This window comes from Cryptomeria japonica, chromosome 8 (assembly GCF_030272615.1).
Source record: "Cryptomeria japonica chromosome 8, Sugi_1.0, whole genome shotgun sequence".
NCBI classification, from domain to species: Eukaryota; Viridiplantae; Streptophyta; class Pinopsida; order Cupressales; family Cupressaceae; genus Cryptomeria; species Cryptomeria japonica.
The window spans coordinates 583809287-583831976 of record NC_081412.1 but is presented as its reverse complement, the minus strand read 5'-3'; the positions used below and the strand labels follow the sequence as shown (position 1 = coordinate 583831976).

The following is a 22690-nucleotide window of genomic DNA, read 5'->3' as shown; positions in this document are numbered from 1 at the left end:
ACGTCTCCTCGGAGATGTTTGGGCGTCTCCTTGGCGTCTCCCGCGTTCCCATGCCTAAACAAACCAAAAATTCCATATTTTAAAAAACATGTGCCTTTTGGGGGGATTAAGGGGTAACCCTAATTGGACGTGGGCCCCACCCAACCCCCCAAAACAACACAAAAGCATGTTTCTTTTAGATTTAACTCTCATTTTGGTAAACTGATTTTTTTTTCCAGCAAGCTAAAGAGGAGGAAAAACTTGAAGAAGACTGATTGAAGGGGTGAGGAAAGCTGATTGCAAGCGTGATAGGCTACGTTACCCCAAGTTTTCGGGACGGGGGGACAGGGGGACGAGTTTCCGGGACGGCAAATTTTTTTCCCAAATTTGGGGACGGCAAAGGGGATGGCTGTATAAAATATAGGGAAAATTTAAAATATATAGGAAAATTCTAAATGTTCATATGAAAACATGGATAAAGCATGCATCTATACATTATATTCATATGAAAACATGGATATAGCATGTGTATGATACTATGAAAACGTTTTAGAATGCAAACATCGAACATACAACATTATCAATAGACTCAATACTCAATATGCACTCATAATTCAGAATTTCAATTCATTCACATTGACAATATGCATATCATAATAGATATTAAAGAAATAAAATACATAATGGAGCCTAATCAGACTCAGAGGTTAAATTTTCACTACTTCCATCAGCGCAGTTCCCCCCTATATTTTTCAATGGGGGTTTGGGGGCAGCGCCCCCAACTTGGGGTCAAGGGGCATCGCCCCTTGCGGGGTCAAGGGGCAGCGCCCCTTGCGCACTCCCTGTCGCGATACAGGGCGGGGTCGAGGGGCAGCGCCCCGCGAGGCCAAAAATACTTTTATCATTTTATATAGGTGTCAGGTGTTATTTTTCTATTGGCAAAAAACCCTTCATGAGATATTTCACTCCCTCAATTACGCAAAAAACATCATTAAAAAAAATTGAAAATACGACTTTTTATTTTAATATTTTTCCCTAGCCCTAGATGTGGGGGACGTTTGGCCGTCCCCGGGACGGCTAGGACGTCCCCAATCCGTCCCCAGCCGTCCCCGGGACGTACGGACGTCCCCCACAGCTAGGGAAGCCGTCCCCCCGTTTCGGGGACGTCCCCTCAAAATTTTGACAATTTGGGGACGGGGGGGGACGTCCCCTGGCCGTCCCCAAGTCCCCGAAACGTCCCCGGGACTAGGACGGGGGTTTTCAGGTAGGGGACACGTCCCCGGGTTTCGTAGGTGATAGGAGCTAGAAGAAGCAAGAAGAAGAGGAAGAAGAAGATTCTTCTACATTTTGCAGAGATTTTTCAAGCACAAGGTAGGGTTTTTCAACTTTTTCTTGTTTTTTTTGTTCTCTGTCATTTTTGGATTTTTTTTCCCTATTCATCTCAAGACTCAAAATGAGATTTGATGTTGAATCTTGAGGGCAAAATGATGATTCATCATTTTGCCCTCAAGATTCAACATCAAATCTCATTTTGAGATGAATAGGAAAAAAATTTAAAAATATATTGTTAAACTAGGCTGATTTTATTTTTATTTTATTTTGTGAAATGCAGTGTCAATTTCACAATGAGCTCCCAAGGCATGAGTGAAGATGACATGGAAATCCATTCTCATAGTGAGAATGATTCAGAATATGAACCTGAAAATGAGGGGGGTGACCATGGGGAGCCCAATCTAGTTCTATGGCAAGTGCACCAGCTAGTACAAGTTGCCCTTCAGAGTGGTTGGCACCATATGCCAGGGGTCATTTTGATCCTAAGTCTCCTCTAAAACAGTTTGCTTCACGAATATCAGTACAAGGCACTGCATCACATTCAAGTGGGGGAACAAGGAAGTGGAAGTGCAATATTTGTGACATAGAATGGTTCGGTAGCATTAGTAGGGTGAATGCACACTTTCTGTTTTGGAGAGGAAAAGGCGTGAAACATTGTAAGTTTTTGGAGGAAACCAAAAATATACAGTACAGAATTGAGTTTAACAGGCTTTGGGGGGTTCCAGATGACACAAATATTTCAATGCCTACTACTTTGTCTGCTAGGGCAGCACTTCAGGGCAACCAGAATGTGCCACATACTTCTCATGCTTCGCAGACAGGAGGAATGATGTTTGGATCTCCATCCACTTCCACTTCTGCCGCCAGGGCTGGGAAACGTAAGTTGCAGACACCACAAAGCAACCCCATTGCTGATATGTTTAATGTGCAGCTAAGAGATGAGATAGATGAATCCATTGGCAAGTTCTTCTTTGCCAATGGCGTTCCATTTCATGTTACACGATCTCCTTATTATAGGGAGATGATGGCTATGGTGGCCAAGGGAGGACCATCTTATGTGCCACCAGGGGAGACGAAAATGAGGACCTCGATCTTGGATAAAAGCTATTCCAAGATCAATATTTTGATGGAGAAGATGAAGGCATGTTGGGTGGCATCGGGGTGCAGCATAGTTATGGATGGGTGGACGGACATTAGCCATCGTCCACTCATCAACGTCATGGTCACATGTGCAGAGGGCCCATACTTCCTTAGAGCAGTTGATTGTACAAGGCATCGTAAAGATGCTGATTTCTAGTTTCAGGTCCTCAGGGAGGCTATTGAGGAGGTTGGGCCACAAAATGTGGTCCAAGAAGTGACAGATGCAGCCCATGTGTGTAGAGCAGCAGGGAGACTCATTGAGGCAGCCTATAGACACATTTGGTGGACCCCATGTTGTGTGCATGCCATGAACAATGCACTCAAGGACATGGGGAAGATAGACTGGATTAGAGGAGTGGTCACCAATGCGAGAGATGTGCAGATGTTTATCTGCAACCACCACACTTCACATGCACTCTTCAGGACCTTCGCGAAGAAGGAGTTTTTGAAACCAGTTAAGACTAGATATGCATCCTATTTCATTCTCTTGGAGAGAATGATTGAGTTGCAAGAGGCATTGCAACTCATGGTTATGACTAATGAGTGGAATAGGTGGGTTGAGGCCAAGACAGAGCAAGGGAGAAGGGTGAAGGAGATAGTGAAGAGTGATGTGTTTTGGACTGATGCGAATTACATTGTCTCTATCATTTCTCCAATATTCCAGGTGATCAGATATGGGGATGGGGATGCACCTAACCTTGGAGAGGTGTATGAGTGCATTGACTCTATGCTTGACCAGATGAGGGCTGTTATGCGAGTGAAGGACCCCTCTTTAGCATTCTACAATGAGCAAATCCAGCCTATCATTCAACGTAGATGGGACAAGTTGAACACTCCTTTGCATATGGCTGCCTTTGCCTTGAATCCTAAGTGGTACAAGGCTAGACCGGGTAGACTAACACCGATTCAGGATGATGAGGTGAAGGCGGGTTTCTTTAGGTGCATAGAGAAGATGTTTGATTCCAAAGATGCCAGCACAATGCGCACTGAGTGGGGAAGATTTGCCACTCTTAGAGGTTATTCAGATGCGGCAAAGATGGATATAGACAACATGGCACAGGAGGACCCACTTTTACGGTGGAATTGTCATGGCCCGAAATCTTTGACCACCACTCTAGCCATCCGTCTGCTATCCCAGGTTTCTAGTTCTTCAGCTGCTGAAAGGAACTGGTCTACATATAGCTTCATCCACTCTCTTAAGAGGAACAGACTTACCTCTAAGAGAGCAGAGAAGCTTGTGGCTGTACACAATGCTTTGCGTCTCATGGACCGCAAGACACTTGTGTACAAGGAGAGTCCAGCGGCACGATGGGATGTAGAGCCAGAGGAGCCTTCACAGATTGATGAGGATGATCCTACCACTTCAGATGCAAGGCTAGTTGGTGTGAGCTTGAGGGACCTTGATCCTCAAGAGTCCAGCAATTCCAATGAGGAGGAGTTCGCAGATGATTAGAGGCCTCCATTAGCTACATTTTGAGTTTTCAGTTTTGTCATTTTGTATTTGACTCTAGTCTCTTTTGTAATGCTATTGCTACACGTATTTGTATTTGGCTACTCATTGTAATGATGAATCATGTAATAATCTTTATTATTATAGACTTTGCAATGGCATCAGATATTCGTATTTTACTATTTTCGTTTTCCTTTTTCGATATTCATATGATAGAAATGAGAAATCTCCAATTTGACAATTTCATTTGTCAAATTTTATTTACTTTTAGCAATTAGTTACGTATTACTAATCTAAGTAATCTTGGTATTTCCTATAGTTTCATTTGAAATCTAATTCTTATACTATTATACTGTTATACATCTTTTCAAAACTAGTTTTTCAAGTACTATATGTATATGTATAAGTATATGAGCACCACCACCCCGCCGCCCCCCCGCCGTCCCCAAATTTAGACCCTTGGTCCCCCCGTCCCGGAGACGCGTCCCCCCATCCCCGACGCCCGTGGAACACTGCTTTTTATTGCCTTCACATGTGTTTCTTTTAGAGCTGCTTGGAATCTTAACACCATGCATAATATTTGCATGATATCAAGCCTAGATGCAGTTAGATGTAATAAGCTCCCAATCATAGACCTATATAGAGATTGATCAACCATAGGAGATTCATCATCCTTACTCAGTTTACAAGCTTTTCAACATCTCTTTCACATACTTGGTTTGACAAATGAAAATACCTTTATCAGACTGAGCAATGTGCAAACCACAGAAAAAGGATAATTCACCTAGCATGAGCATTTCAAATCCTTTTTGCATTTCTTCTGCAAAGTCCTTGCACGTTGTCACTTCTTCCACCAAAGATGATGTCATCAACATATACAACTACAACCAATTGATGATCTACTTATGTTTTGATGTATAAGTTGCTATCTGCAATACCTCTTCTGAATTATTGTTGCAATAAATATGAATCCAGTCTAGCATAGAAAGCTCGAGGGGCCTATTTCAATCCATATGGTGACTTTTTCATTTTACACACAAAATCTTCATCTTCTACAGACTAAAGTCCTTATGGCTTTTCGATATACACTTTTTCAAGATTTCCATTCAGAAATGCAAACTTGACATCCTTTTGGTACACTTGAAGTCCTTGTAGATTGAGAATGTTAAGAACATTTTGATTGCTTCTAGCCTTGCCATAGGAGCAAAAGTTTCTTCAAAATCAATACCTTCTACCTAAGCATATCCTTTGCAAACAAGTCTTGCTTTGTCTCTGACCAATTGGCCATCCCCATTCAATTTGTTACTAAACACCCAATTAGTCCCAATGGCATTCTTGTCTTTAGGCCTAGGGACAAGTTCCCAAGTATCATTCTTTCTATCTATTTTAGTTCCTCTTGCACGGCTTCAACCCAACTTTCATCCTTGTTGGCTTCTAAGAAATACTTAGGTTCAATCATGGAGAGTAGAGAGAATTTTTTTGATTGAGAAGTCTTTCCTACCTTTCTCCTAGTCTAAACTCCAACATCCTTATCTCCAATAATTTGTTCTTCAAAGTGGTCTCTCTGCACATACCTTGCAGGTGCCTTTGCGTCTTTCCTTGTGGACTCTTCTTCAACTAATTTGTGTATTATTTCTAAGTCATCTGAACCAGTGTCAAGTAGTGACACAGGATGTGACCCTTCAACCTTAACATTTATGCCTTCAACTATCCTTTACAATCTCATGTTATAACATTTATAGGCTTTGCTTCTAGAACAATAGCCAACAAAGTATCCTTCACTTGACCTTGCATCAAACTTGTCAAGGTTGTCTTCATCTCTTCTTATGTAACATTTACTTCCAAAAACCTTGACGTGACTAACAAATGCAAATTTGCCTATCCAAAGCTCATATGGAGTCTTTATACTATTTTATCTTAGCTATGCTCTATAAAGAATAACAACAGCACTATGAACTACCTCTTTGCAAAATCTATTTGACAGATTGGACTCATTCAACATTGTCCTTGTCATTTCTTGCATTGTCCTATTCTTTCTTTCAACTACTCCATTCTGTTTAGGAGCTCTTGCAGCAGAGTATTGTCTTTTTATGCCATGTTCTTCACAAAATTCTTCAAACTCATTTGAAGTAAACTCACCACTTCTATCAAACCTCAAGCATTTAAGTCTTAACATTAGTTTTATTTTCAACCATAGATTTTAAAGTCTTAAAACTACCAAGAGCTTCAGACTTCTCCTTCAAAAAGGTAACCCAAGTCATTCTAGTAAAATCATCAATGAGTAGCATAAAATACCTTTCACCTAACCAGCCTTTTGTCCTTGTAGGTCCACATAGGTTAGTATGAACAAGCTCCAAAGGTCTTGATGTTAAATGCTCTTTTGTTTCGAAAGTCATCCTTATCTGCTTTCCTAGTTGGCACTGCTTGCAAAAGGTGTTTAAAGGCTTTGAAATTTTAGGCATGCCCCTTACAACTTGCTTGGAGCTAAGGTTTACAAGACTATCAAAATTCATATGACCCATCCTTTTATGCCATAGCCAACTCTCATCTTCCTGACTCAATCAGTATTTGTCCTTTTATCTCACTAAGAATATACAAATTGTTGTTAGTCCTATAGGCATATGCAATCATCTTCCTAACCTTTCTGATCTCACATCCTTTATTGTGAAATACAACATACTACATAGTATCTATTATCACACATCTGACTAGCACTTAAAGGTTGTGTTTGAGACCTTCAACATATAGGACATTATCTATCTTAGTCTTTCCATTATCAAAACTGATAGTGTCATTTCCAACTATGGTTGCAATATCATTTCTTCCATATCTCAACTTGTTCTTTTCTCCAATCATGTGGCTTGAGCAACCACTACCAACGTACCATATGCTCTTCTCATTTTGTGCATGAAATGCAGCTTTTACAAAGCAAGGATTTTTCTTCCTTTTGATTTCCTTTCTTCACCTTCCATTCCTTCTTAGGTTCTTTTTGATTTCCAAAATTGTCAACTTTCTCATTTTCTTTTGGAGAAGTAGCTCTTATAAACAAGGGTATATAGTCGCCTCTTTGGGCATTTCAAGACTAAAAGTTGTCCAGATATAAATGGAGATGAGAAGGTAGAAAACAATAGATTGTTTATGGAGGGTGAAGCAAGGTCAAGGGTATGCGAATGTCATTAGAGTCTACACAATCAATTATGCCATCCATGGTTGCTAGCAGTACCAGTGATGTTTCTTTAAGAGCAAAAAGAAAGACTGATGCTATGAAAGGGTGAGGATAGTTGCAGATATCTTCAATATGCAAACATGAGAAGTGGCAGTCTTCCATTGCCAATTTTTTCTTCACCCATGTCATCCAACTTCATGTGGCGCATTCTCTTTATCTCAAAGTTCAAACAAATGCTCAAAGATGCACTTTTTGCTGGTCCCTCCATTTACTCCCCTAGAGAACATAAACTATCCATTACCCTCCTTGATAAAGAATATTCTATGGTGAATTTGGTGGTGGAGAATAAGGCAAACTTGGATGAGGACTACTCTATTGCCTCTCTGAAGTTTGCATCCTTCACTGATTCAACATGTATGCAGATTAATAGGCATGATGGTGGGGAGCTCTTACAAACACATCTTTTGAACCCCATGTTAAGTCCATGAATTGAACAATGCATTGAAAGGCATAATGAAGATATATTGGGGTGAAATAAGTGGAGACTAGGAATGTCAGTTATTTCATTCTGATAGAGGATGATTGAGCTGCAGGAGGCTCTAAAGTTGATGATGGTTTATCCAAAGAGGTGCAGATGGCCTAATACAAACAGTACTAAAGGAAAATGTGTGAAAAAAACAATCCTTGATGACAATCGGTGATCCACTGTGAGGTAAAAGAAATCTGATTTTTTTACTAAACTGTTCATTTTTTCAATGTTTGTAACTTGGTGATCTTATTCATTTTTGTACTAGCATTCACTCTTTGTCCTTAAAGTTTTACGATCTTACTCTTTTTTGAAATTTTTGTTTGCAAACATGTTTTCTCCATCTCATCTATTGTAGATGTCATTAGATATGTTGATATGGACTCTCCTAATTTTGGAGAGATTTATGAGACATTTGATAGCATATGTGGGTGGATGAAGGAAAAAATTTATGATAGGGATCCTAATTTAGGATTATATGAGAAACATATCAAGTCCATTGTACCACAGCAGTAGAACACCCCACTTCATATGCCAACCTTTACTCTAAATCTCAAATGATGGTATTCACCAAACATTGGGAGACTACCTCTTGATAATGAAAAGATGAAAGAAGGATTGATAAAGGCCCTTCAAAAGATGTATTCATGTGAGAAGTCAACTTTGTTTTGTGCACAATTGCTTGCCTTTCCTAATCTTCACTAATCAACATTTAACAAACCATAGGCTAAGGTAGATAGAGCTACATTAGCTCTAACTATTAGATCTATAGGATGGCAGGCATAACATGGCAAGGACACACCATAGTTGCAGATGCTTGCCGTTCACCTTTTTCATAGGTTGCTTTTTCCTTCATTGCAAAAAGGAATTGGTCCACATATATAGTTGCATCCACTTTATCAAGAGGAATAGACTTAATTTTAAATGAGCACAGAAGTTGGTGGTCACACATAGTGCCTTGTGACTTCATGATCATAAGACTTCAGCTTCATGATGGGTTGTTGATCCTAGAGATGCCATAGAGATTGATGAGGAGGTGGCACGAGAGGGATCGATTGGGGTACCATCAGATGAGGCAATCCCTCATAGAAATAGTGACTCATCCTCAAAACTTCAATTTTAATGCAGTGTTAACAAATGCCAATTCAGGGCAGCCACATATTTTCTATATTGTTGGAAATTGCAGTCTTCGAGCATTTTGTTGTAATTTGTGTATAATATATGCACACTGACAATGAAAGCAATTAAATTTTGTTAATTTGTTTGTTGAATTGTGAAATCTCAATTCAACTCTAATGTTATGTTTTAAAGCTCTATAATATATATGACGAATGCCTAATCAATGTTATCATATGAATATTTGAAATTTCCTATATAATGGTCTTTGCTTGTTACATTGGGTCATAGATATGAGAATCAAGTAATTTGGGCATCCATAGTTCCATTGTTTTGCTCCTCATAACACTTCCAATTCAAAACCTTTGTTGGAAGCTTCAGCATGGAATAGAGAATTGCAAATGAGGCTAGGTTGGCATGTGCTAATTTTGGTAATTTTACAATTGTTGCATTAATGTTGCACTGAGTCCTTATTGAGAGAAGTTGGTTATCACATTGACCATGGCACAGAAAGTGTTCCATACACAATATGAATATGATTTACGTGGGCTATTATTGTAGGATGCAATCAATAACACGAATCAGCTGGTAGATGAACAAAAAATAGTTTGGGAAAAGAAAGGTTGCAACATTCTATTTAACAAGTGGGCAGGTGGCAAAAAGCACACCTTGATCAACTTCCTCATGGCTTTCAAAGTATTATTAGCTATGTTACCCCAAGTTACCAGGACAGGGGCGGTAGGGGACAGGGGGAGCCATTTATGGGGGACAGGTAGGGGACGGCTATTAAAAACAATGGAAAATATAAAATATATAGAAAATTCCATATGTTTATATGATAGCATTGATAAGGCATTCATCATATACATCATAAAACCTTAACACATGATATTAGAGTTAAATTAAAAAAATCCATGACTATGATAATTGATTTGATACAAGTTAATGGTTTTCATTTACATTACCAGTAGAAAATTGGTTTTTCACTGAAGAGTTTTTCGTTATAAAGAAAACAGTTCAAAAAAGCTAGAGAGGATATTGATTTTCTTTATTTTGCAGAAAATGCATCATATATTTCATAAAGAAAATTTGGAATATATTCCTAAGTTGAAGAGTAGAATTACGAGGCAAATCTCTCCACATAAAAAGCATGGAAAGAAGAAACCTCCTCAATGGGCTACAAATTAATAATTTAATATCTTTAACGGGGCAATACTAGTTTAACCTAAAATGTCAAATCTAAGTCATGTTTGAAAGCCTTCAATTTCCCACCATCTAAATGGAGAATAGTTCTCGAAAGTTGTAGGAAGCTGTCCTCAAAATCTACCTTACTCCTAGACCTCCACAAGAAAGGAAGTTTGGAAGGAAGTTATATTCAACCTGAAACCAATTTTCAAATTTAATTTTCCTTCATCATACTCACTTCATTCATTCACCAATAATCCCTCTGAATAAATCATTATTGAGAGGAATATTCAGTGGATGACTGTACTCTGTTTTCACTAGTGGAAGGTTAATTTGTGCTTTCAAATAATCCCTCACTTCATTCATTCACCAATAATCCCTCTTGTGCACCATTTTGTTTTCACTAGTGGAAGGTTAATTTGTGCTTTCAAATTTTGGTACCACCAACACATATTTCTAAGCATTCATGCCATTAGCAAATTCGCTCACTACATCATTCTTATTTATTTGTGGAGAAATAAAATTAATTTTCCTTCATCATACTCACTTCATTCATTCACCAATAATCCCTCTGAATAAATCATTATTGAGAGGAATATTCAGTGGATGACTGTACTCTGTTTTCAAATGTATAAAATTATAACTTTTCTCATTTCTCAGCCCAGTGATCTTCCACCATTAAAATCATTCATTCCTTTACATCCTTGGACTGCATATCAACTCTATCAACATGCTCCATTTTGGGAAAAGTAGGGGCAGAATTAATAGCACAGTTCTCATTTTCCTCTATTTCTTTTTAAGCATCCATTTGAACCAGAAAACCTATCTTTCAAAACAGAAAATGATTCTGACTCAAAACATTTCTGTTTGCATTTAATGCATGTTGTCTTTCCCCTGCATTGATTGGCTGATGATTTAAAGACACAACATACAACCACTTAGCTAAAGCACAAAATCATTTTTTACAGTTCTCTTTTCTGATAGGGTTCCTTAACACTCTATAGAATTCCACCATACCAAATTCCCATTAGTGTGCTTCAAATGCGACTGGGAAGCATGTTTCTACAGTTCAGTGGCCATTGTTTTTGTTAGCTACAACAAATTGCCTTGTGTTTCAGGATGGTGATATTGATGGTGCATGTGCTTTTGGTGGATTGCAGTAGCATCTGCTACTGTGATGTTGATCTGAATGACATGTGCTGGGACTGACAGTACTGAAAGCATGTTTACACAACCCAAATTCATCTCAAGTTTGTTGAATGAAGATAGAAACAATCCTTACAATTGGGAGGGGGTGAAATGCAATCGAAGAGTAGGAAAGGGTAACATAGCTTGTGGTGAACAATATTTCTCTATCTGCAAGAATTGGTACTCTTTTAACTTTTGACTTTTTTTAATTGCAACTGTTTTATCAAAAAAAGTGATGAGAACATAGTTTGGGCACATACTTTTTTATGTTTTAAAATGTCCACATTTTTTGTATTGTTTCAATTATAAAAAGAAAAACAGCCAGAGACAGCCAAACACCTTTTGAGACAGTTGATGGACCCTCAGGACAGCCTGCCATCCTCAGGGCAGTCTAAGCACTGCAGGAACAGCAAGTTATTCCCAAAACTCATAAAACGAGGTTGTAGGAGTGGTGGCACATCCTCATGAACATCCCACAAAATGGGTGAATGTCCCTAAATTTTAGCATTGTTTTTAACAGGCAAAGATGTCTGATCTGTCCCCAAGCTCTTGAAACACCCTTGAACAGGGGGAAAGGTCAAAACTGTCAGGGACACTAACATGAACCACCACTTCATTAGTGGGTCCCCACTTCTATTTGTTAATCATGTGTAGGCCTTTTGTACCGTTGGTCATGAAATAGTACTGAGAGGCTAAAAGGCCTACATACCAAAAAGTTTCACTTATTTTAAGCATCCATACAACAATCCCACAAGTACTTTTTTCAATGCACGTCATAAAAGAATCCTCCAATGAGCCATTGTATCTTGCCCATATTATGTTGGTGGCCATCAAAATCAGTGAAATCCTATCATTTCTCGGAATATGAATCACTGACCAATGTTTCTCCATAAATCATTGGGAATGATAGACAGGTGTACTCTCATCACATTTTTTGGCCAAACAAAACTTCAAAAATGTCACCGAACAATATTCGAACTTGTCATTACATCCCTAGGAATATGGAATAAATCAAAAAAATTGTTTTCATATAGTTCTGGTTCTTGACAATGTTAAACCTTGAGGTTCAATTTTAATTTTGAATCATTAATGGCATCGCCCCAGCAATATGCACGGCTTATCAGTCCATGGTACAAGGGGATTACATCCAAGTTATAATGAGTATCACAGTAATTATGAATACAATATTCACAAATACAAGAAAATAGTTCAATAGAATTTCTGAACAAACCCAATGCTCCACACTGAAAAGCAGAAAGGAGACCACATTCTTAGCTGATTCTCAACAACTAAATAATGGTTGGCAGTAAATCCATATCATTTAGACACTGCTGCCTTAATAAACAACTTCAATATCAGTTAACTCATTTTCATGTGGAGTAAGCATTCCTGAAATGATACGTAGGGAAATTTTTTGGTATACACTATGCAATTGCATCATTGCAGTGATGCAGTATCACCAAATTTAGTTTTGCATATTGTTCCAGATATTCTGATTTGGAACACCTGACAGCTGGTTTTAGAAATGATCAGTGTTCCACGGGAACGTGTCTACCCCAAAAAACCACAAGTTTCCGAGACAGGGGCGTCTCTTGGCTGGGGAGACACGTCTAAAACGTCTCTCCGCCGCCCCTCCACCTCCGCCACGTCTCTCAGCCAAGCAAGAGATTTTTCTTCTGGCCAAGAGCACGGGAGAGACGTCTCTCCTGAGAGAGACGTCTCTTGGATGACTAGACGTCCCTTGATAGGGAAAGAGACGCCCAGGCGTCTCCCGCGGTGGCAAGCAAAAAAAAGTGTTTTTAAAATTAAAAAACATATTTGTGCCTTGGTAAATGTAACCCTAAAATGATAGAAAGCTCATAAAAGAGACATTTAGTCTCATTTCAGTCATTTGCAACAACAAAAAAGCTTAAAACATCTGATTTGCTCTAGCTTGGGAACCAAGGAAGTGGACTGCAAGTTGAATCAGCAAGCTTGGAAGAGGATTAGAGGAAGCTTCTTCATTCTTGCTTCAAGATTGAAGGTAGGAATTCGCCATCCTTAATTCCTTAAAAAGAAAATTTGTTAATCGGTCAAATTTTTTGATTCAAGAACCAAATTGCAGGGATTAGAAAAAAAGAATTTTAGGAAAAAAACTTAGAAACTGAAAAAATTTTGTTTTCTTTAAGTTGAATATTAATAATCAGCATCATTAATAATGATGCTGATTATTAATATTCAACTTCAAGCAAGCAAAAAATTTAAATCTAGTTTTACATACATTTCTAAGTTCTTTGGAAAAAAATTGTTTGCTTGAAAACTCTCTGTTTTCTTTTTTAACATTGTTTGTTGCAGCATCATTATCACTACCAAAATGAGCTCTAACACCATGACTTAAAATGAGGAGGTTGAGATTCATATTGAAAATGAATCATCCGATGAACCTAGCATAGAAGAAGTGGGAGCAAGTCAAGCTGAAACAAGTTCTGTTGGGAGTGGAAATTTCAACTGCCCTTCTGAAATCCTCAAAAAATGGACCAAGGGTCCCCTTGATCCAAAATCACCCTTGAAACAATTTGCATCTAAGGTACCAACACAACCTGGGACAGTTGGGGGCACTAGAAAGTGGAAGTGCAACTTGTGTAATCTTGAATGGTTTGACAGCATTACTAAAACTAATGCTCACTTCCTTCTTATTCGAGGCAAAGGTGTAGAAGTATGCAAGAAGATGAATAAAAACTTGAAGTACAGAGTTGAAATGTTAAAGTTATGGGGCTGCAATGAAGATGAAGTACCTACGTCATGTACTTTGCCACATAGGAGTAGGGCTTATCAGGTTCCTACGGTTTCTTCTTCTAGTTTGCAAACTCAAAGGCCACCAATTCCATCCAGTTTAGGGGCAGTAGAGGCGAGGGGTAAACATAAGATGGCTAGTTCATCTTCACAAACATTGGCTGATTTATTTAATGTGCAAGCAAAAGATGAGGCAAATGATTGCACTGGCAAACTCTTCTTTGTCAATGGCATTCCATTCCATGTGACCCGCTCTCCTTATTATAAGGAAGTTGTGGCAAAGATAATAAGGGCAGGACCATCATATGTGCCACCTAGTGAGACTAAATTGAGGACAACAATCTTGGATCAAAACTATTCCAAGATTAATATTTTGATGGAGAAGATGAAGAGGACCTGGGTCACATGTGGTTGCAGAATAGTCATGGATGGGTGGACAGACATTAAGCATCGTCCACGATAAAAAATCCTTAAGACTTCTACACACCTCAACCACAACAAAGAAAGCAGCACGATCAGTTCCCTCTAGCTTCAAGAATTGCAACTAACAATGATGATAATCAAATAGACAATGTCTTTTGCCATCTAATAATAAATTTGGTTCCAAATGACCATTATAGATGTGATATTTACACAGTTATTTCCAGTAGCTTTCTTAGATCATTTCAGATGACCATCTTGTGCACCAATAATATTTGTTCAAAATCGAATAATGTTGAGGATTGAATCACAAAATGCAGAAGAAATCTCAGTGCTGATGGTACTATGTGACTCCAAACCTTTAACATCATAGAGCAACTTTCATCAATGAATCCTCTTCTGACTTATAGATTATATAGCTTAAGGTGTTAATCATCATATCCATAGCAGTTTCTTAGTCCATTTCACTCTTTTACTATAAGTTGCAACTATTGAAACTTGGAATGACATGATTTCATGACCAGCATTCATAATAGACTTACATTAGACATCTATAAGCAGATTAAAACCTACAGCCCATGGTTAACATTTCAATCTTTTCTTCTGCCATGTGAAACCTTCTTACAGAGGACAGGGATTTGAATTAATAGTCAATTTGAAAAGAGGCCTTCACAGTCCTCTTTAGCACACAAGACCCTCTCAGATGTTTTCAGTTAGTTTGTGTGAAGATCCTCATATCTTTCTGTCAAATTTCAAAAATAAGAAACATTAATAGTTGATCATCTACTTATTCAATTTCCTCTGTATTCCCTAGGTAAAATGACACTACAACATGACCATTTCAAAAGAAGTTGTATGGAGATATATAATAGCTGCAAACATCATATAGTAGTGTCAGCAAAGGAACAGAATATAGTTAAAAAAATGCTTTGGGGAGCTAGTGTAGTGACTGGTTCAGTTTTTACCAGTTTTTTTCTCTCCGATTATGAATTGTGATCACTGATGAGATCCTAGACCTTCAACCCCTACAGAAACCTCTCAGGCACCATATAGCTGATTACTCTCAATTATCTAAAACCAGTGAAACTATTATCAAAGCAGGAAAATCACTTGAAAAATGGCCACTAGGAGACAATCTATAGCTGAAACATAAACCCTGAAAATCTTGGAGCAGCAAACAAACACAATCAGTTTGGAAGAAGATGACATGGATTGAGAGTGAAATTGATCAGGAACTTTCACGGTCAATGAAAAGTACAATATTCTGCTTGGGAAAATGGACTACCAAAATAGAAACATAAAGAGCCAGGAAGGATGGTCCACAGAAATTACCTTTCTTTTTGCTGATCCTAAATTACAAATTCCTTTCTTATGAGAAATGGATAAAGAGTCATTTCTTGGTCCCTCCCAGTGCTTTCTCTAATGATCTTTAAGAGGGTTCCAATCACTTACTTTTACTTTTACAATAATGGCAGGACTGCTTTAGCTTTCTACATCAGCACATTTACTGATATCCAGAATCTGCAGTAAGCTTGGCATCAGTGTTTCCTTTCTCCTCAAAGCTCTTAAAGATGGCTCTGATTTATGAAGCCATCAATACCCATGTCATTCAAAAATCATAAAGGAAGCATACTCCTGTTTCCTTCAGAAGTGCTAATGCTGTCTAACCACACGAAATATATTTATTGTCCAAACTGAACCCTGCCTTCTCTCTGCTTTGCCACACAATAAAGTGATTGATAAAAAAAATGATATTGGAAACTTATGTACTGGCCCACCCAAGGAATGGTGCAAAGTAAACCCCAATCCCATTTGTGGGAACATGTGCCCATCTGGACCAAGGGGCAATTTTCAGGGGCAGCAGAGATGACCCAATCTTATGGTTTGTTGAGGGTTACGGCATCCAACCCAAGAACTTGTTTTAAGTGGCAAGGATAAGTAAAGGTCTTTTTATGGTCACTGAAAGTGGAATGGATAGGAGAATCATTGAAACTGACTCAAATTACATCATAACTGTTTTGTCAGTAGAAAACTATCTTCTCTAGCAATAGGATTTTCAAAGGAATTGGTCATTTGTAAGTCATTTACAAATGCAGGACTGACAATAAAAGGCAGATATGTTGAAATAATTGTTGACAAATGATTATAAAATTCCATAGTCACTATTTCTAATATATATCTCTGTATGTGTATAGTGTGTATAGAGAGAGAGAGAGAGAGAGAGAGAGAGAGAGAGAGAGAGAGATGGATACCACTAAAGGCAGTTACGAGATTTATTAAGATGCAAAAATGATTTTGCATTTATTTCCAGATAAAGTAAGTAGAATCTAACGTAGATTTCACCTTTTATGAAAATAATGCAAACTAGCATAACCACCAGTAAACTTCATCTAATTAATATTCTATTCTCAGAAGGCAATGCCTCTACAACAGGGATCAAACTTATCTCGAAAACAATACCAAGAGTCCAGGTAGTTCATCAGCAAGATAGCCATGCACTATAGCATGATAAGTTCAAGAAAGTTGAGATAATGCTTAACATCAGTTGCAAACAGAAAAACATAAATGCTAATTGAGAGGAAAACATTCTATAATTAATCAAGCAATACATTCTCAAATCAAATAACAAACTGAAGGATACAATCTGGAGTAATGGAAAAGAAACCTGGATTTTGTACTGATTCAAGAGACCTAGTCTCTCAAGTACTATAAAAGGAAGACCAGACAAGAAGAATATGCTTTCATGAAGAAGAAAGCTGCCTATGGAGGCCAGTTGAAAGTCAGTAAAATTTGTGACCAGATACTGCACCAGCATAGAAAGAAATTGGTTAGGAAACTTGTAAAAGCATTTAAAGAAGAACTTCATATATTTATATCATGTTGATGTCGGTTAACTTGAATGATATTCCAAAGAACGGATAAGATGGCTTGCAACATTCCTTTAGCGAAAGGAAACCATGTCATGGTACCTTGAAATTGTTTGCAATTTTCAAATTTCCCAAAAAACACACATAAAATCTCATTAATGTTTATTTAAGTTAGGTTTCTCTCTTTTACAGTGTTATAAAAAGCACACCATTGCCAAATGTTCCATAATTCATCCTAACAGTCTTAAATGTGGATTATTGGACTAACAATAAATCTGATTAAGGCACTGAAACAAACAAGGAAAAGTGAAGCAAAACTTATTTTTGGCATCATAAAGTCATGTGTAAAAGTAAGAAAAGCCATTTACCCCTGAGAGTGGAACCTGCCTTGTGTCAACTGTACAAGCAATATAGTTTGCATGAAAGGACCAAACCACCAAGATGTTCAAACCATACCTTTGCCAAGTGAACCTTATTAGCTACATTCGCATTATTACTTTTAATCCCCAATCTACTGGTTCTAGATACCAGGAGATCGGGGATTAAAAGTAACAATCTGAATAGTCTGAAGAAGCATAAGCAACTGTGCAACTTGTCACTGTCAAGATGAACATGGAAAATATATTTTCAGTGGCCCTAACGATGAATCATGAAGTGTGATGATGCAGAAAGGTCTGAATAAGCATAAGCAATATGCAACCTGGCACTGTCATTATGGAGAGGGGAACTTTAATATCACTGGCCCTAAAAAATGAATCAATGTTTTGGTAATTTGTGGATGTTTGGCAGCTCTACCATCAATGGTGACTCAAAACAAATTTCTTGAAGATGCTCAATTTTTTCCATAGGCAATTGTCTGGCAAGAGCTGCTTTCTACATCAAATACTAACCAAAAAAAAATATTTTCATCATGCCTGAAACAGGACTTAAGGACCATCTTCAGATTATTTTGCAAAAAATGGCATTTCACAAATAAATTAATGGCTTCAACAGTTTCCCCATGTTACCAAAGCACAGTGCGAGATCCTATCATATCTCCAGGAAACTTCAATGATAGCTTCTGCTAAATTTATAAATATCAGATTGTAAAATAAGAACAGTTCTGAACTTATAAGCACAGTCACCTGCAAACATGAGGGCACTGTTACTAGTATGGGTACAGGAACACCATTCAAATTACGGTATGGAAACAAATTAATAAGGATAGCATTGTACGCAACAAAAAAAAATATAGTCACCAGAAGAGTACCAAATAAGGGGCGAAGTCCTTTTCCCTATATATGAGTTTTCTGATAACTATGCTTCTAAGCCAATGCCCAAGTTATTAAATGCCGATACAGAATCTTCCTACATACACAAGCCTATATGGACTGCACACAAACCCTCTGTTACTTTGTCTGCCATAAACTAGAAAACATGGCACATATCCAACACCTGCCTTTGATACGAGAAAAAGAATCATTCCAAGCACCTAAGTTTTTAAAACTGACACTAGAATTCATCAACATTCAGATCATGGGAAGGCAGATAAACGGTAATTTCGGTACATTGAAATCTAGTAGCTCCAATTCAGAAAAGTGCATATTGGTTCAGGACGATAGTCATGATGTGTATGTACCTAAGTTACATCAATCAAGGTTGCAGAAGTAGGTGCCAGTAAGTTTCAAGTGCACGTGTGCATCTGTACAGATGCGGCAGCTTTTGCAATTGGGGATTCACAAGTAGACGCAATTTCATATGCATATAGATGTAGATAATCTGAAAATACAGAAAGAAATTATTAAAAAAAAATTAAGAATAAGAAGCAATATCTCAAATCTGATAGAGAATTAGATGCAGGTGCCAATTGGGTGTGGATAACAGGTGCACCAGGAAGATCAGATACATATGTTCTCCTGGCGATTATTACAGGTGCATACGTTCTACTGCTGTAGATGACAGGTATACTAGGAAGATCAGGTACTTATGTTCTCCTGGTGATTGTTAAAGTGACTTTGCATTAACAGCAATCCTGCTTCTTGACATGAACACATTAAACCGACCATCATTTTTGAATAATCCTTCGGAGTGGATGTGAGCATGCATGAGCATGTGCATATCAGACAAATTTAGTATTCACGGATGCCGACAATGTAAATGTATCAGATAGATTTATATGTAGAAAATGAAAAAAGAAAAGAAACAGAGAAATCTAGATGCAAAGTTGCTAATTCAGTTGCTGAATATCATGCAGACGCATCTCAGATTCAGTTAAAGTATACGAGGAGATCAGGTCACATAGTTTTCATGGTGACTGTCACAAGAGGCTTGAGGCTTGTACTCATCACATTTCTGCTTCTTGATATCAAGAAATAGACATCAACATTCATTTTGAGCAAATTACTAAATCCTATTGCAAAAAGCACCAAATTCCAGTATACCTTACTTCATTAATCTCCTAGAAAATTCCACAATAAAATAAGTAGAGACGTGAGTGATTGAAAACCAAATTCCACTGCAAAATCAATAGAGACATGGGTGAATGAAGACCAAAAATCAGAAAGGATGTGGAGATTGAAAATAGTTCACTATGAAAAATGGGTGATCGAAATTAATTCAGTGTAATGTGGGTGATTGAAATCATGCCACGATGACAAATATCTAAGATTCGCACACAGTTGTAAACAGAAAAGAGAGGGAATAAACATAAACACCTGCCAGCCTCTCTCCAACGTCGCCATGAAAATCCAGAGTCGAGCCCACTGCAGGCCACTTAATTGCTAAACCCCAAAAAGCAAAGAAGAGTTAAACTATATAACTAAGACCGAAGTTGAAGAGATTCAACTGTCATTCTGCTGGTGTAATATAAATACTCGAAATACAGCTGTGCCAGACTGTCAAATAAGTTAAACAAGGAATGAACCGGACAAAAAAAGCAAAAGAGCATGCACGTATGACTTCAATATTTATGAAGCTCCGAGTTATATTACTGGTGTATAAATAAAAATACCTTATCCCAAGTAAATCAGTATTTAGGGTTTTCTCACTTTCACCCAGTTTACCGTTATAACTGGAGAAATATCCCATTTGGGAACCTGATATTCCAGTTCCCACTTAGCAACTCTAGCTGGCAGCCTTTCACTGTGGTTACCTTAATATTAACGAGATTCAACTGTAGTTAAAAGAGTGAGATTTGAGGGTTAGAAGGGACCACTGCCTCGAATTTGACGGTCACCTTTATTGTGGGGCTGAATTTTAGTTTTATTTGCTCATTTTCTTTTTTGTCAATATATTACTTTTGAGGAAAAAATATAATAAGGTTTTGTTGTATTAAGTGAACGGTTTATTCTGTTTTGTTATATTGAAAAGTATTTTGTTTAGATATTGAAAGTATTTTGTTGTATTAAGATGATGCAAAGAGATATTTTTTTTGTAAAAGTGTTGTGTTGTATTAAGATGATGTAAAGAGATATTTTTTTTGAAAAATGTTGTTGTATTAAGATGATTGATTTATTTTTCAAAAGGATAATCTTACATATTAAAAAATATTTTTGTAATGTGAAATAATTTTTTCAATATTAATTAATTTGAAAATTTATATCAAAGTCTATGGGTCTCTGGTCTATTGGTGAAGTTGAATGGTTCCAAATGAGCTCACTAGGGACCTCCATCAAAAAAAATAAACATCATCAAAACTAGAGTATCTTTATCTTTTAATTAATAAAAAGTAGTGTCATTGTCTTTTTAATTATTAAATAAACATAAGTATTTAAAAAGTTCAAATGTTACTCTTTAACAATTGAATATATACATTAATTAATTAATAAGACTTTTTTCAAGATATTTAGAAAAATTGTTTTCTTTACATGTTAAGTTATTAGTACTTGTTGTTGGATCTAATTTTCATTAACTTGCTATTATTAAATTGCTTTCCCACCAATTATATATATGAATTACATAAGTTTTTTAAGGCAAATTTTTAGGTCATTAAAATAATATTTAGTATGTTTTATCCACATTTAATAAACACTCATTTCATCTTGGTTATAATTTTAAAACATTTAATAAATTTAAAATATACTTTTACCTAATATTCATATTTGTTCATTCATTTAGTTCAATTATAATTATATGTGTTTATTAATTGAATATATACATTTTGATGCATTTTAAATTATATTACACTCACATTTATAATTATCTATCAATGAGATAATGAAAATTAAATTGTGTCAATGGGCTCTTGCTCTACTGGTGAAGTTGAATGGCTTAATTTCCTTAAGATTTTGGTGAATTTGGATTACAATTCTTTAACTGCATTACAATTCTTTTAATTGTTTTCTAGATTATATTATAAAATTAAATTTGAAAAGGGGAAAAAAATAAGGTTAGGGTAAGTCTTGAAGTTTCATAGTGTCTATATGTTTGACATAATAAAAAAAAAATTATTTTCTTTATAACTCAAGAATTGTATTAAATTTTGTTATATCATGAAGTTTTTATAAAGATATTCAGTATTTAGAATACATTGTAACATTTTTTAAATAGTTCTTATTTGCATGTAATCATATGATCAAAATTAGATTATTAAATAAATAAATGAAATGATTAAATAACATTAAATGTAGTATATTAATCTGAAGAACACAAATTTTTAACTAATCCAATATATTAGCATTTATGTTGATAGTAATATATGCCAAAAAAAATTAAATTATAAATATGGTTGAGTTTAAATTTATTTAGAACTATGAGTAATACAAAATGTTTGTACAATGAAAGATATTAATCACTATATTTGTGGAGTTGGGTACATTAAACATATTTTTCTCTTTTTTGTTTCAATATTGTCCCTTTGGAAATAGTGTTGCATGATATATGCATTGAAGATAGTGTTTCATGATATCTCCGTTGATGGAAGGTACATTATGGATTATTGAAACCATGACATGCAAGGATACATCATGTAAAATGTTGAAAAATATGATTGATATCACAAATAGTACTCTTTAGATGATCTAATTTCCAAATTTAATCCCTTCAAATTTATTTTATTTGAAAAATAAGATAAAATTAAAAGTAAAAATATTAATTAGTGTAATAATTTTTTGAAAGTAAAATAAAATAACCTTTAATTTATTAAATATTTATGTATCTTATTTGTCTACTAAAGTTATATTTTTTAATAAATTTTAATAAAATAAAACTCTAATTTTAACTTTAAAAGCAATAAAAATCTTATTCAAAGCAAGGAAGTTGGCCAAACCTTCAAGAAGTTTAAATATTCCATCTAAATTTAGTGATACTATTTATTGTTTACAAAAATTTATAAAATTAATAGCTTTACTAAACCTCTCATTTATTTACTACGTTTGTATGTACTAGTTTTTACAAATTGAATTCTTCTATTACCTATTCATTCATTATAATTAATACAGTCTTCTAATTGTTAATTGTTTACTATTACAAATTCATTTGTTGTGCTTATATGATTATTAAAAAAAATTATTTAGACCAATGAAAACCAATTATTTTTCTTTCTTTAAAATTTTTCAATTTATTTTATAGTA

The 22690-nt window shown here is 36.2% G+C and overlaps 1 protein-coding gene across 3 annotated transcripts in view; it reads right to left on the bottom strand.

Moving 5' to 3' along the window:
• LOC131054653 (methylsterol monooxygenase 2-2) overlaps window positions 1-20070 on the bottom strand; it is a 28433-nt gene extending 8363 nt beyond the window's left edge. Inside the window, exons 1-2 of one of the 3 annotated variants that reach the window (XM_057989198.2) lie at window positions 19835-20070; window positions 16940-17077 (exon numbers count right to left, since the gene is read on the bottom strand). In XM_057989198.2, coding sequence (XP_057845181.1) covers window positions 16940-17077; window positions 19835-19861 — 165 coding nt within the window. In that variant the 5' untranslated portion in view covers window positions 19862-20070. Of the gene's footprint in view, window positions 1-16939; window positions 17078-19561; window positions 19682-19834 lie in introns of those variants that run through there. The other 2 variants (XM_057989201.2, XM_057989200.2) reach the window with 2 other exon arrangements.
• Between the last annotated feature and the right edge of the window lie 2620 nt (window positions 20071-22690).